Here is a 15219-nt window from a genome sequence, read left to right as displayed (position 1 = left end):
CCTAAAAACTGTCAAGTTTAGACATTGGTCAGCAGACAAGCCGACCTCCCCCCTTCTTCCAGGCCTTTATTTTTTCCTAAATTATTTGTCTTATACGCGAGTATATACTGTAATAGACTTTAAAAAATCACTTACATTACATAAGATGCAACTTGAATTAATGTTCATGCTTTCTCTTAGCAAACGAACACTCCATTAAAATGGTCTTTTGCAAGGTTTATGAGAGTATGTGACATTGACACACTCTTACAGATTAATGTGTGACAACAGTATTTTGAATTCTGAAGTTAGATCTTGAATCTAACAATTGGTTTGGATGAAAAGTAGATCTGGCTTCATTTTTTTCTCCAAACCAATGAAATGCCTTAAGTCAAGACATCAAACCTGAAGAATGTTAGCTACATTTTGCCCAGATTGAGCCTTTGCATCCCTTTTTATCAGTTGATAGAAACTAACCCTGGCACAGGCCATACCACCTTCGTTTCTGTTTATCTGTAGGTTGAGACTAACCCTGACACAGGCCATGCCACAATATTCTCTTTTTATATGTAGGTTGAGACTAACCCTGACACAGGCCTTACCACCTTATTCTCTGTTTATCTGTAGGTTGAGACTAACCCTGACACAGGCCATACCACCTTCCTTTCTGTTTATCTGTAGGTTGAGACTAACCCTGACACAGGCCATACCACCTTCCTTTCTGTTTATCTGTAGGTTGAGACTAACCCAGACACAGGCCTTACCACCTTATTCTCTGTTTATCTGTAGGTTGAGACTAACCCTGACACAGGCCATACCACCTTCCTTTCTGTTTATATGTAGGTTGAGACTAACCCTGACACAGGCCAAACCATCCTGTCTGGGATGGGGGAGCTTCACCTGGACATCATAAAGAACCGGATCCTGAAGGAGTACAGGGTAGATGCATACATGGGTCCCTTGCAGATTGCATACAAAGAGGCACTAAAAAATACAGCCCAGTACAGTGAGACTCTTGATCGGACTGTTGGGGACAGACATAATCAAGTTTCTTTGACAATTTCAATCTGCCCAAGTAAGGACAACATCGAGTTCAAGCAAGTTGAGCTAGATGCTCCCCATGACAAGCCTCTCATCATTAAGTGGCAACATCTGAAGGCCATTAATAGTGGAGTCAGCTCAGCATTAAATAATGGTGGGTTTTAATCATTATTTTATAAAGAATGTATATAACTTCAAATCTTCTTGAAGATTTCTCCGGTGTTATTTTGTTGTTGCCCTATCGTATTTATTTTCAATGCATATTGAACTTTCCAGTCTGGTTAGTTAGTACATGCACATTCATTCATCATTATGAACTCAAAATACACTTAATTGTTGTTCTTAAAATCCTTCTGTGTGGATTGTGGTTTTATAGACCTTTTCCAGAATGGAATGTTAAGATCTCTATGTTAAGAATCTATCAGTCATTGGTAGCTCTTTCTTTAATGGATATACTGTTCCTTGAGTAAACATATGAGAATCAAGGTTCCTGTGTAAACGAATTTTATTATTTAATCAGTATTCTAACGTATTATTGAGCCCACATAATTGAGGCATGTGATACAGTCCACAGTTTTTCATTTCTCCACCCATTCCCTGGGGCAGTTAATCCCCTCCACACATTTTCCTTGTTGATGAGCCACAGAAGAGGGGTAATTACCCAGACTCTCACCACCAAGACTCTGCAAGGCACATGGTGTTCATCTTATTTAAGAGTGTGGGAGACATAAGATTGATTGACTGTTGAAATGCCAGTACACAAAGACCAATCATGGCAAGACAGGGATGTCATAGTTTTTTTTAGAATTGATTGATATTAAATACAGCTTGACCTTTATGTTGGTTAAGTGTTTAATCAATGAAACTGATCATTTTCATAAGAGACTTGTGCATTCAGTCCATGTTTATTTAGACAAGTTTGCTTTGCTTCTGTTAACTATATATTTGTTTTAATCACTGTTGTCAAATGTCGGAGTGCATTCCTAGTACAATTTAACCAGTGTTGCCTACTGATTTATGGCATGGTCAGATGAAAGTTGTTGTCAATTAGAAAGTTTACATTTTTTTGTTATTTCAAAGAAATCTGAATTACACACTGAGGCAAAATTTTCAACTTCTATTAGAGCAGCATCCCTTTATTGGAAAGGTGAAATCATCTGATATCTGCATAACTAAATTTCAAAGTGAGCCACAGCTAATTAAAATCAAGTGAACAGAAAATATGCATAATTCATTAGACATGTATACTGAAATGTGAACCATGTTTTAGCAATGGTGGTATGCGCTGTCAGTAATACCGGTAGTACATATTCTCCTGGTTGTATAATACACCATTTTATAGCCGACTTATATTTAAATGCATTAGTGCATACAGTGTACTGTAATTTTGGGTCTGGCTTCATCGGATGTTCAACAGAAATAAAGTTCAATGTATATGTAGCCATTATCAACACTGTTATAAAGTATTGACATAATTAGAAACAAAAAATGATGCCATTTTCAGATCCCAGCATTATCTTGCTATATAAAGCCATCTAATTGGAATGTATATTAAACAGCTTAAATATGGTCCAGCAATTAATAGCTGAAGCTGGATAATTGCTTTTAATAAGTGTAATGAAATTTAATGGGCAAGTGAATAATAGAAAATGAAATAGTCCTGATTGAAGGGCTAATCTCTCTTTCATTCTCTTTCTGTCAGATGATTATTCTATCACAATCTGATATGTTCAGAGATTGCATTAGTTATTTTCTGACAAAGAAGAAACACCTTCCTCCATCAACTACAGTTTGCTCACTTGCACTTTGATGTTTTGGATGACATTCATATCTTGCTGGGAACTATGGGATCTTAATATCCAGAATCTCTCTCAGACAGGGCATGTTAGTAAAGTAAAGCTTTGAACAATACAAAATTTACAAATATTTCAGTTATTGTTTAACAGGCTTTCTTTGATGGTATGTCAAAAAAGGACACAAAGTTGACAAGTAAGAACTATTGACATAAGAATTTCAGTCTCTGTATTCATTTGTACATTTATTACTATTTTATTAATTTGTTGAAATATACAATCAGTACACAGTGCTGTCATTTTCAGTAATGCCTGCTCATCTGTGATCTCTCTCTCTCTCTCTCTCTCATGAAGTAAATCTAAGGGTTTAGTTCATTTATTTATAGGAATGCTTTCAGTTTATCTGAAGACCACTCCGGTAGTCTAGTGGTTAGAGCATCTGCCTCAGATGCAGCAGGTCGTGGGTTTGAACTCCGGCCGAGTCATATCAGAGTCATATAAAAATGGTACTAACAGCTTCTTTGCTAGGCATTCATCATTAAGAGGTTAGTGTTAGGACTGGTTGGTCGGGTGTAAGGTTAATGTGACTGGGTTGGACATCATGCTACATGTCTGCAGCATGATGCCCCAGTGCTAGACATCACTATAAACTGCTACACTGCAGATATCATAGCGATATGACTGAAAATTGTTAAAGCTATGTTCAAAATCCAAAACACACACACATACTGTTTATCTGAAACTTTATTGTTTATATTGTCAGTATTAAAATTTGAATTTGCTTATGTTTCTTGTGCAGAATGATAGGTCAAATCATGTGTATTATATTCTCACTCTGAACAAAGCCCTCAAATATCCAGTATGCAGTTCAGTGACAAACTTTACTAAAAATGCACAGTCATGTAGTTGTCATTCTTCGGCAGACCTGCACACAAGATTGACATCTAAACTCACTCTCCCTCCTAGTGTTTTGAATTTAACCTTCAATTCAAGAGACCCTGGTTGCCTTGGCAATTATAGCATCAGCTTTGGAAGCTGGAGGTTGCAGGTTTGAACCCTGGCAAAGTCATACCAAAGAGTTTTAAAAATGGTACTAGCGACTGCCTTGCTTGATCATCAGCATTAAGAGGTTGGTGTTTGGACTGGTCAGCCTGTTATCAGGATAATATGACTTGGTGCAACATGATGCCACATGTCTGCAGCATGATGCCCCTTGCTAGACATCACAATCAACTGCCACACTGTAAGACATTGTAGCAGTATGAATTGGATTGTTAAAGCTATGTTAAAAATCCCAAAGCACACTCAATTTAAGAACATGTATGTATAAATATGTTACTATATCTAAAGATATCCCATTGAGATTGGGACTTAAGTTTTGGGATTGAACTTTTTAACGCCTCTGCAAGGTAGATACATCTGTTACACAGGAGCCTTGTGCAACTAGATATTAATGTCAGGCAGCTATGCGTAGTTTTGAGTCTCGGAGTTGGCCAATGTGGGTATGTGAGAAAGCTTGCCAGTAGCTTCTCAAGGGTCGGTGGTTCTTTCCAGGGATTTCCCGGGTTCTTCCTCCTCCATTAATACTGGCCACCATGTATAGACCTAAAACAACAACAATCAGGTAGCTATTTTTTGTCTAATTTTTATTTAAAAAATGATAATGTTAAACATTTTAATGAATTTTTTAATATTTTCTGACAATAAAACATTATACAGTGTAACCCCACTATAACACGGCAGTTGGTAGCCATACTACCCAACCATGTTATAGACTGAACCATGTTATAAGCAACCAGGTCAGTTAGCTGAAGAAAATGATGCATGTACCCTAAAAAATGTATGGGGGGAGGGGGTATGTAATAAATGCGGGTGGTAAAAGATGTGCTTCATTGGCACAGTTACCATCTTAAATTGATGCATATTAAATGAGAAATACTCCTGTAGTGAAACCAGAGAAGGTATATATAATATTTTTCTTTATTTAGAGAACCATGGATTGGTGTATATATATATGTGTACTGTTTATATATACATGTCTCATGTATAGCATGAATAGAGTATCAACACCGTGTACTCACCCGCAAATCTTATTACAGACATTGAATCCAAAAAGTCAAGTAATTCCATCGAAAATATGCACATGCACAAATTTTTAATATTCATTAATTTTGACACAGGTCGTATAGGTCTGAATTCAGGGGAAAAACAATCATGTAATGAATGATGAAGCACATTTATTTTTCAATACATCCCAAGTCGGTAAAAGTTATTTTGCATTTTAAGCTGCCGTTGGTAGCGTTCATAAGCAAAAACATTTTCCCTTCAAAAAAGGAAACTTTCATTTAACAGTAAACATGTTCCAGTCACGTTGGAAAATGAAAAAAGCCATCAGATTTCATTGCTTTTATTTAAGTTTGGTACTGACTTCCTTTGAAGAAAGGTTCTTTGTTTTTATTGAAGATTGTAGTCGGCTTTCTTTGATGAAGGGTGAATGCATTATTGAAGTCACTCCTAAGGGACAGCGTTGGAGAACCAAACACATGCCCGCTTATTGTTGTGGCAACATCTAATAATTGTATTGCATGATTGAGATTGATTTTTTTCCCATTTGCTTAGTACGTTTTCATAACAATCGGTGCTTCAAAGGTAATCTGTTTTCTTTGAAATTTCAGCAAACTATTTTATCTGGGTACATTTTTAAAAAAGGAATTGGCCATCGTTTGGTCGATTGTGGTTACTGTTTCTCCCTGCCTATTGAATAGATCAACAAGTAAGATGCTGTTGTTTTGGTTTGTTTTTTTATGTTTGTGGTAGTGGAGTGATGCTGGCTTCCATGCATGCATCAGAAATTTAACAAAGGGTCAGTGGATGATAGAGATGCAAGTGTTGTGGTCTGATGACAGGGATTACTAAAGAAAATGTGATTGTTCTGAAAGATTTAATCCTGAGTGGAAAGAAGAGGAAATTTTACTTACAAATATCAGTCTAAGCAAATATATTAATTACTAGTGAGTGGCCAAAATCTGACCAAAGATAGATTGCAAGATAATGCCTTATCTGGTTGATCTCCGCTACCAGAAATGTCACCAGCAAAAAAAGTGGATATTTCACAACATACAGTTCTCATGCTAGATGTAAATGTAAGTGGATTATGATATAACAATGCACTGTTAAGATGGTTTGTCAATATGGACAAAGAATTTGTTTATGTAACAATAGATAAATTTCAGTGCATTTTATAACAAGTGTGCAGCTTCCTTTCATGGGGCCTCAGAATTTCTCCACTCCAAACCAATGGTTGTATATACAAGTTTAAACAGCCAACAATGTCACCAATAAATTTAAAAAATTGCCCGATGTTATATTTTGCTGCCAATAAGGAAAAAAAATCACACTTTGCGACATTGGCAAAGCCCTACGCGATCCTAGAATAAACGTTTTACATGTTATTTTCATACTTTTAAGAAGAAAAAACTTTTTTTAGTGTACGAGAAAAGTACATATAAAATTTCAGGAGCCATGCCATGATCGTCTTGTAATATTCTTTTGCAGTCTCTTCCCCAAAATGATAATAAACTTTTTACATTTTTTGGGGGTCCTTTTAAGAAAGAAATTGTTTTTTTTTGTACCAAAAAAATACTTGTATATACAATTTTGGGAGCCGCACCACAACCATTTTGTATCCGAAATCATGTTATAACAGAGCATGCTAATGGGGGGGGGGTCACACTGTATTGTTAAATAAATTTGGCTTTAATTGAAAGCTACACTAATCTACAGGTGTCAGCTATTAATCATCTGATTAAATAACCATAATCAGTATTACCAAACCCAATAGGTGAATCTTTAAAGAAACAAGAATCATATATGTTTGTCTTTTCTCAAGACATCAGCATATGGTATTAGTTTCTTTAAGCTTACACATGGTATGCTTATGATTGAGTACAGTGGATAACAACATCCATCCTCACACTATACTGGAATCCCAATAAGATCAAACCTTTTGTTTGGTCTGGAATTTTACCTTAATAATAACATCATTATAAACGCCTGTTAAATTGAAAATCAAATATATTTTTGGTCCCAGATTTCAGATTTACACTAAAATAATTTTTATACAAAATGACAATTCATGATTTTGATTTTTATTTTAGCTGTGAAATTCCATAAAATGTTATATATGAATGGTTCAGAAATAGCTTGCAGTAATGTGTAAAGTAAAACACACACCTGACAAATGCAAGGCCAGATCATATATAGTTGGAAGATACTGTTGTAGGCTTATGAGTATGTCACTGCCCCAGAAATGTTCCTTTGGCATGCCAGGTAAAATCACTATGACAGGTTTGTGACATGGATTAGTGCAGAACTGAGGCTAATTCACTGTTTTGTGTATTAAAGAAGGGATGGCATATTAAGGCTAAGGGCTGTCTTGTCAGTCTCAGAAACATAATATTTTATTTGTCTGAAATTGAAATGGTGCTGATCTGACATCCAGGGTGTGGCCATCTTGAAAATCTTGGTTCTGCTATTCCTTTTGAATGGAAAGTTATTTTGTCATAGCATATTCATCACAAGAGTTCTTATGGTGTTTAGTTGGTTCTTAATGAAATTGAGTAAGCTGAAAACATTGTTATTTCTTCCCATATGGATGGTAGATCAGCATCAGGTTGTCATCATGATACCTAGCTGGCATTAAATGAAAATGGTGCACGTCATACATCCAGTATGGTTACTATGACTACTGTCTGAAAAGTCTTGTTGTCACTATTCCAGAAGAACATTGGATCATTATGGAAAGGGGTTTTCATCGGAATGAGCTCAAGTTTGTCCTAAATGAAAATTATATCAAGTTGATATCCAGTATAAGCACCGCAGCAGCTAATTTGAAAATCTTGTTATTGCTGAAGAGAATTATAGATGGCTTCAACACTCAGCAGCAGTTAAAGGAAAAAAAAATGTCTTCATCTTGAATTCCTAGATATTCTTTTCACCTCGCAGAGTATTAGTTCACTGAAGGGACTCTATTATTATTCTTTATTGTTATTATTATTATTATTTTATTGTTTTTGTTGTCAACAGATATTTGTGTGTTGTGATTTGGGCTTTTATCATAGCAGCTTTTAAAAACATTTAAGTCATATTGCTACCATGTCTGCAGTGTGGCAGTTTATAGTGATGTCTAGCATCATGCCACATACAGGTAGCATCATGTCCCACCCATTCACATTATCCTGACACCAGGCTGACCAGTCCTAATACAAACTTAATATTGAGTGCCTAGCGAGGCAGCTGCTAATACCATTTTTATAAGTCTCTGGTATGACTCAGCCGGGATTTGAACCTGTGACCTCCTGCATCCGAGGTAGATACTCTAACCACTAAGCCACCAGAGTATTTTGTTGTCAACAGATTATATTTAGTGCAATATTTATCAAAACATAAAATACTTAAATGTGCTGATCTCTCTTAAACTTATGTGGACACATCAATTAACATGACATGATTTTATGTAGTAGCGCATAACTAATGTAACTGCATTAAGTAGAATTAGTCACAAGCGAGATGGGTTTTCTTTTCTAATTTTAATTTAACCCTAATAACTACTCCCTGTGTACTATGTTTGACCTGGATTATGAACAGTAGTGGATTTCAGAGAGCACATTCCCTGGAGACATTTTCTGGAGATAAACTTATGGTCTGATTGTGTTAATTGCAGACACTTTTATCTAACTCTAGTTTGCATAACATAATGCACAAAATCTAAATTATATAATCAAAATAAAGCCATATATCCACTCTCCACACACACTTTTATAACTAACATTGTATATAAGAAGTTCCAAAACTATTATATTAAATTACTTGTAAACTTTATCTTTATCCTTATTCCAAATTAAACTGTAACTACCAAACTTTGTTTTAAGCACTTCATACATACTAAAAAAGATTAGATTTACCAACAACTGGTCACTAATTTTAATGTTTGAATACTAAGGCAAACTTGCTATTATTGATTTTTATTAGCTTTACAAACACATAATCCAACTACTATACTGACTTCCTTGTGTCAATTTCTCAGCCTGGACTGTAACCTAACACCGTTGTCCCTACTGCTGATGATAATACCATATTTAACCTGAATCACAGCCCCTAAATTTAACCGTAAATAGTGATGTACTCCAGTCATAGATATACCATTATTAAATGTTTTAGGAAATTTATATACAAATGTATCTTCCCTTCTAAAACTTATATAAATACCATACCAACTGAAATACTTGTAGCTATATTTAAACCTATCACATTTATCTAAATAATGCATCAAAATAAAAGTTTAGTTCAAATAAAATCTGAGCAGTCATTGTCAATATGTGACAGTGACAACCCAAAGCATTGAGAAACCATTGTTTGGTAAGGAAATACCTGGCTGGTGACTGCAGCTTGCTGGTGGCTATTACCTATATGACTTTTATGGCAGAGATTGCCAGAGGGAGATTAGAATGTCAGCTGAGAACAGGTCATTTCATTGCTATAGGAAGATGGCTGTTAAGACGGGTTTTTGATGTTGAGAAACCATTGCTTGGTAAGGAAATACCTGGCTGCTGACTGTAGCTTTCAGGTGACTGTTATATATGCATCTTTTATGGCAGAAATTTGCCAGAGGGAGATTAGAATGTCATCTGAGAACAGGTCATTTCATTGCAATAGGAAGATGGCTGTTCAGACATCTGAGTGTGTGTGTGTGTACTTTCTGAGTACAAGTCCACATCATAGACTAATTTTCAATTAATAATGAAAAGACAATGAAAAACACAGGATACTACAAGATTTGTGATGATATTAGGGAAATGGTATGTGAAATATGTATATGAATTGATTTAAAATTGATTACAGTGAAAGAATTAATGTTTGTTTATATAACTGAAGAAGCTACAGGGGACAGTTTATTTGCTTGCCATCTCATTAAAATACTTTTGAACACTAAGTGATTTCAAGTACAATACTATGAGTTCATATACAGCGTATATTTGCAATCAGTAGTTGATTTAAGTGTACACTGACAATGAAGAAAACACTAAGACCTGACACAAAATTAAATTCATACCTCAGACTTGTAAAAGATAAACAGTTTTAGCTATGTAGCAGCTTACCTGTAGAGTTCAGGTAAAGCCAGACATGCCAGTAGGTGTAATACATTAAGGAGACTGATTGCTGTTTGAAGGCTGAATCTTGCAAGTGCAGCGCTTTTAAAAATTAATTAAGCGACTGTCACGAGCCTGATGTATGCATAGCTAATGCTGGGTATAAATTTGACTCCTATCTTGCCTGTCTGTTGATTGATTTTAATTGCTGTGGTTTTGTTGCCTTTTGTTTTGTTTCTTTTATAGTCATTGTAGCCTAAATAACCTAACTTCTTAGTATTGTACCTTCTGCTTTTAGCTTTACTAGCATTCATGCTCAGTTAGATATTATATATTTATGCTATTATTTGCATATATTAGGCATTAATATTATATTACTTTACTTATTGTATGTATGTACACCACTATTACTGCATGGTGTGTAATGTGTACCTAGATTGCTTTGTTGTTCTGTGTCTTGTAAATATATGATTTCTGTTATTGAAATTAATTTTCTTTAAAGTTTTCGTTTATTTGTGTTTTGAGGTCCATAGGAAAAGGTGATAAGCACTGGTGTTTTTATCCGGTTTTCTCTGTAGCAACTCGATATAAAAATTACTTTAATTGACTTGACATACTTAATGTATTGACCGAACTGTCTACCAGGCACATTGAAATATCAAAATTCAAACATGTCCAACTAGTGCTATCAGAGAAGTCCTAATGGGGCATGTCCCAATATTGCTATCAAAGGAGTCCCAATGGGACATGACCCAATAGTACTATCAAAGGAGTCCTAATGGGACATGGCCTAATATTACTATCACAACAGTTATAATGAGACATGTCCCACTAGTACTAACAGAAGAGTCATAAATGGACATGTCCTGCTAGTATTATAAAAGTTTTAATGGGATATAACTACTTTAAGAGGAGTTATAATGGGACATACCCAACTAGTGCTATAAGAGGAGTTATAATGGGACGTACCCAGCTAGTGCTATAAGAGGAGTTATAATGGGACGTACCCAGCTAGTGCTATAAGAAGAGTTATAATGGGACGTACCCAGCTAGTGCTATAAGAGGAGTTATAATGGGACATACCCAACTAGTGCTATAAGAGGAGTTATAATGGGACGTACCCAGCTAGTGCTATAAGAGGAGTTATAATGGGACATACCAAACTAGTGCTATAAGAGGAGTTATAATGGGACATACCCAGCTAGTGCTATAAGAAGAGTTATAATGGGACGTACCCAGCTAGTGCTATAAGAAGAGTTATAATGGGACGTACCCAGCTAGTGCTATAAGAGGAGTTATAATAGGACATACCTGACTTGTGCTGTAAGGGAGACGTAATGGGACATGCAAAACTAGTACTGAAAGAAGAGTTATAATGAGATGACTAATTATATTTAGTGCAGTATTTAGCTAAAACATAAAATACTTGCATGTGTTAGATCTCTGCTAAACTTATATTCCACACAAGATTTTTGTATCCTGCTCATTTTAATTGATCCAATAATATAAATCATACTGATATGAGTTTGTTTTGTGCAGTTGCTGACTAGTGCTTTAAGAGGCATTATAATGGGGAAATACCCAACTAATTCTAAAAGAAGAGCTATAATGGGACATATCTAACAAGTACTAAAAGAAGATGTATAATGGGACATACCCAACTAGTGCTAAAAGAAGAGTTATAATGGGACCTACCAGACTAGTGCTAAAAGAAGAATTAAAATGGAAAAGAAGATTTATAATGGGACATACCTGACTAGTACTGAAAGAGAACTACACCCTTCTGGTCATAAGTATGGCATTCTAACCACTTAGCCACTGTGGCTCTCCTTATGAAATTCAAATATGCTTTTAAATGATGTTTAATTGGGTCTATTCAGAGCCAGTATTGGTGCATTTTTTTTACTGGTATCAATTTAAAAATGTTAAATCATTTACAGATTGTTGCAGATAGGTAAGTTTACAATGATTTTCTTAATAAATAAAAGGAAGGCTAACATGTGATTGTACTTACTGTAGACTAACATTTACTAATGGGGATATCATAATGCTTTTAGATTTGTTTTATAAATAGTCTGTACAAATTTCCCGTTCTGTCCAGGGCCTGTGCTGGGTTTCCCAGTAATCAATGTGAGAGTGAAACTCCACCAGTTCCAGTTTAGAATGGGAACTTCCTTGCCCATGATGTCAGCCTGTGCTTTTCAGTGTGTAACAAAGGCCTTGCAGGAGTCAGGTTGTATTTTGCTAGAACCACTCATGTCATTGGAGGTGAGATCATTTAATGTAAAATAAATTAAATTTTTTACTCTTGAAGAAATAAAATTGCAACACATTGCCAGTGTAACATAGTAGTAACATGCTTGGTTTTCACCCTAAAGTCTGTGGTCCAAGGTTTTCTCTCAGAAGCTGACATGTTTAAGGGTTAGTTATCACTCTTCCAATTTTGTTGAACTCTTCATAATTCTCTAGTTTTCTTCTAACTTCATGAATTGCTGTCCAAGGAGAATTTTTTTAAACTTCAGCTTGATATTTTGTTTTGATTTATTAAATAACTAAAATTAGAGTTAGCAATTTCTTCTCTTTTTTTAAATGGAGAGAATGAGTCCCTAAGCACATAGCTATTTTTACCTTTAATGGAGAAAGTGTTTTAATGAGGATATAACTCAACCAGTTTTTGATGTAAGCAATATTGTCTATCTTGTTGATACAGAGAACAGTGTTCACTATAAGTGGTTTTGGAGGAAAAAAAACTGAGTATCAATGGATGAAATTGGAAGGATTGTTGAATTTCACAGATGTTAATCGGTGCTACAGAAACGTATTACTGACACTGGCCATGGGCAATTGACATTCTAAAACAATACCTGCTTCATGTAAAAACATTCTTGCCCTGAAGAGTTTTCTTTGGTTCACTGTAGCTCTTGGATGGATCTGTAAGATTTTGATATACCCTGGAAGTGGGGCTATCTTTTTTTTATCATTGTTAATTTAAAAGTGTTGAAATAAATTGTGCCTATAAACATTAGTCAAGTACCATGACGATTTTGATCCCTTTGGCCTGGAGTCTTTTGTGAGGAGGAAAGCTTTTTGTATCTTTACATTACCATGCACATATTTGTTCTCTTCTCTTGGTACTTTTTGTAGAATTAATACTGTTATAAAGACATCTTTGATTTATTGATTCTAAGCCCCCACCATGTATATGGGAAGTGTATTCAAGGTATGAGAATGATAAATATGAGACAATTTACAGTTTTCACTTTGTTTGCATTGCATTACATTCTGTATCTTGGGTGATAAAATATTCAGGATAAAACTCCTCTTTCCTTGTTATAAAAGTGTGCTTTATATGTATGAGGATTTACATTCAGAATTAGGAAAATTATTCCCTATTGAAAGAGTTCTGTGTTTACAAGCATCCTTTTTATAAGGTTTCCATGTATCTTTAAAAAAAATGTCCCTTGTACTTTCAATCCATTGGTAACTTATTTGGACCATCAGCCAACATAACTAGGAAAGTTATACCCATGTTTTACTGTTCCTTTGTGTAATGCAAAACCAGTCAGTCAAAATAGAACGATAAGAAGAAAAATTTAGTTGTAATTTCTATCCAAGATATTCCATTTCCTTGTTCTCACTAGCTCTTACTTGGGTATGGATATGGACCTCACCCTCAAGCTCCTGAACCAAATAGCTATAGGAGATGATGCTTAATTAACAGTAGGTAAAATATCCTAATACTCAAAACCTACATTGTATTTTATACAGCTTACCTAATTAACTTTTACAGATAATTGCTGAAGAGACCCATGTGAATGCCATTCTTGGAGATTTATCCAGGCGTCGAGGTCAGATTGAACAAATAGGGACTCGTCATGGTGCCAAGCTAATCCAGGCTGTCGCCCCACTTGCTGAGATGATGGGATATTCCACTAGTCTCAGAACTATATCCTCTGGTACTGCCACCTTCACAATGGACCTGTCTCATTATGAAAAAGTGTCCACAGAGGAGCATAACAAGGCTGTGGAGAGAGTCACAGGCTTCTCCCCAATTTGACTGACTGACATGAACAAAATTGAGATTATTTGCTAACTGGAAATACAAAGAAGGACTAATTTATTTCCTTGAAAAGTTTAACTGATTTTGGTGAAGAGTTTTAAAATCTTGCTGATACAGGGAATAAACTCATATCACTGATATATTTTAGCCATGCTGTAACAGCTATATTCCAATGTATTTATAAACAGCCAGATAGTTCCCCTGCAGCCAAATGTTATGAGATTTCTGTATGTGTACATTTTCCATACTTTATGTGGAAATAGATATTCTGTTTGAGCTTAGTTTTCTAAATGAAGGTAAAATGTGATGAAATAGGTATCAATCTAATGCCTGAAGAAACAGCATCGCTTATTTCTGAAAGGAAATGTGTCTGTTTTAAAGTGTGTCAGCTGTATTTTCATTGACAAAGGTTTCCAAAGATACATCAATATGACTAATAAATTTACTACAATGCATACATTTTCTCAACATTATGAACATTTTCTTTTTTATTTATTTTTCAAACAGCAAAGAAAAATTTGGCAGAAGCATCACTGTTCCCATGGAATTGGGGGTATCTTTCTCATTATGATTGTTACTCAGATCTTTTCTTTAAATACTTCTTTCTAAAGAAAAATATTACATTTATAGTTCTTAAACTTCATATGGATTTATCTTAAGTGATAATATTTCCCAACACTGGAAAATAGATAACATTAACTTTTATAATTCCAGCAATTATATCAGTCTTTGCAGTGAATTTATTTCTTAGGCTCTGTGTGTGTGTGCATGTGTGTGTGTGTGTGTGCATGTATACAGATGATGATATTGTTCACCAATTCAGTTTACACACTTTCATTTTAATGCTTTTTATACTGAAGATAAAAGATTGAAAACATTGTGGTATAATTTGCCCAAGAACTTCTTAATTTACACTTATTCTATGGGAAAATTGCTATTGATTCAGGCCAATTTTGATTTACACCATAACCTCTGGAGCAAATCTATCGTGTAAATTGAGTATTAAGCATAACCAATCTCTCTTTCTCTTTCTCTTTCTTTCTGTATATATATAAACAAATGGTCTTAAAATCTTCATCGTTGCAAAGATTTGTTGGGTTCTGGTCATCACAACCAGAGGCATTGACTTATTTGCCGCTCTGCATTAATAAGTATTTTTTAAATATTTAATATAGCTCATTTCCTTAGATACTTTTGC

At 35.0% G+C, this 15219-nt stretch overlaps 1 protein-coding gene across 1 annotated transcript in view; it reads left to right on the top strand.

Annotated features, from left to right (window-relative positions):
* Positions 1–14899, top strand: part of LOC149804372 (ribosome-releasing factor 2, mitochondrial-like) — a 45900-nt gene extending 31001 nt beyond the window's left edge. Inside the window, exons 6-8 of the mRNA XM_089939504.1 lie at positions 823–1174; positions 12063–12229; positions 13752–14899. Coding sequence (XP_089795630.1) covers positions 823–1174; positions 12063–12229; positions 13752–14018 — 786 coding nt within the window. The 3' untranslated portion in view covers positions 14019–14899. The remainder of the gene's footprint in view (positions 1–822; positions 1175–12062; positions 12230–13751) is intronic.
* The last annotated feature ends 320 nt before the right edge of the window (positions 14900–15219 follow it).

Source organism: Sinohyriopsis cumingii, chromosome 2 (assembly GCF_028554795.1).
Source record: "Sinohyriopsis cumingii isolate HCF-2022 chromosome 2, ASM2855479v2, whole genome shotgun sequence".
NCBI lineage: Eukaryota > Metazoa > Mollusca > Bivalvia > Unionida > Unionidae > Sinohyriopsis > Sinohyriopsis cumingii.
This window is presented reverse-complemented; position numbering and strand designations above follow the sequence as displayed.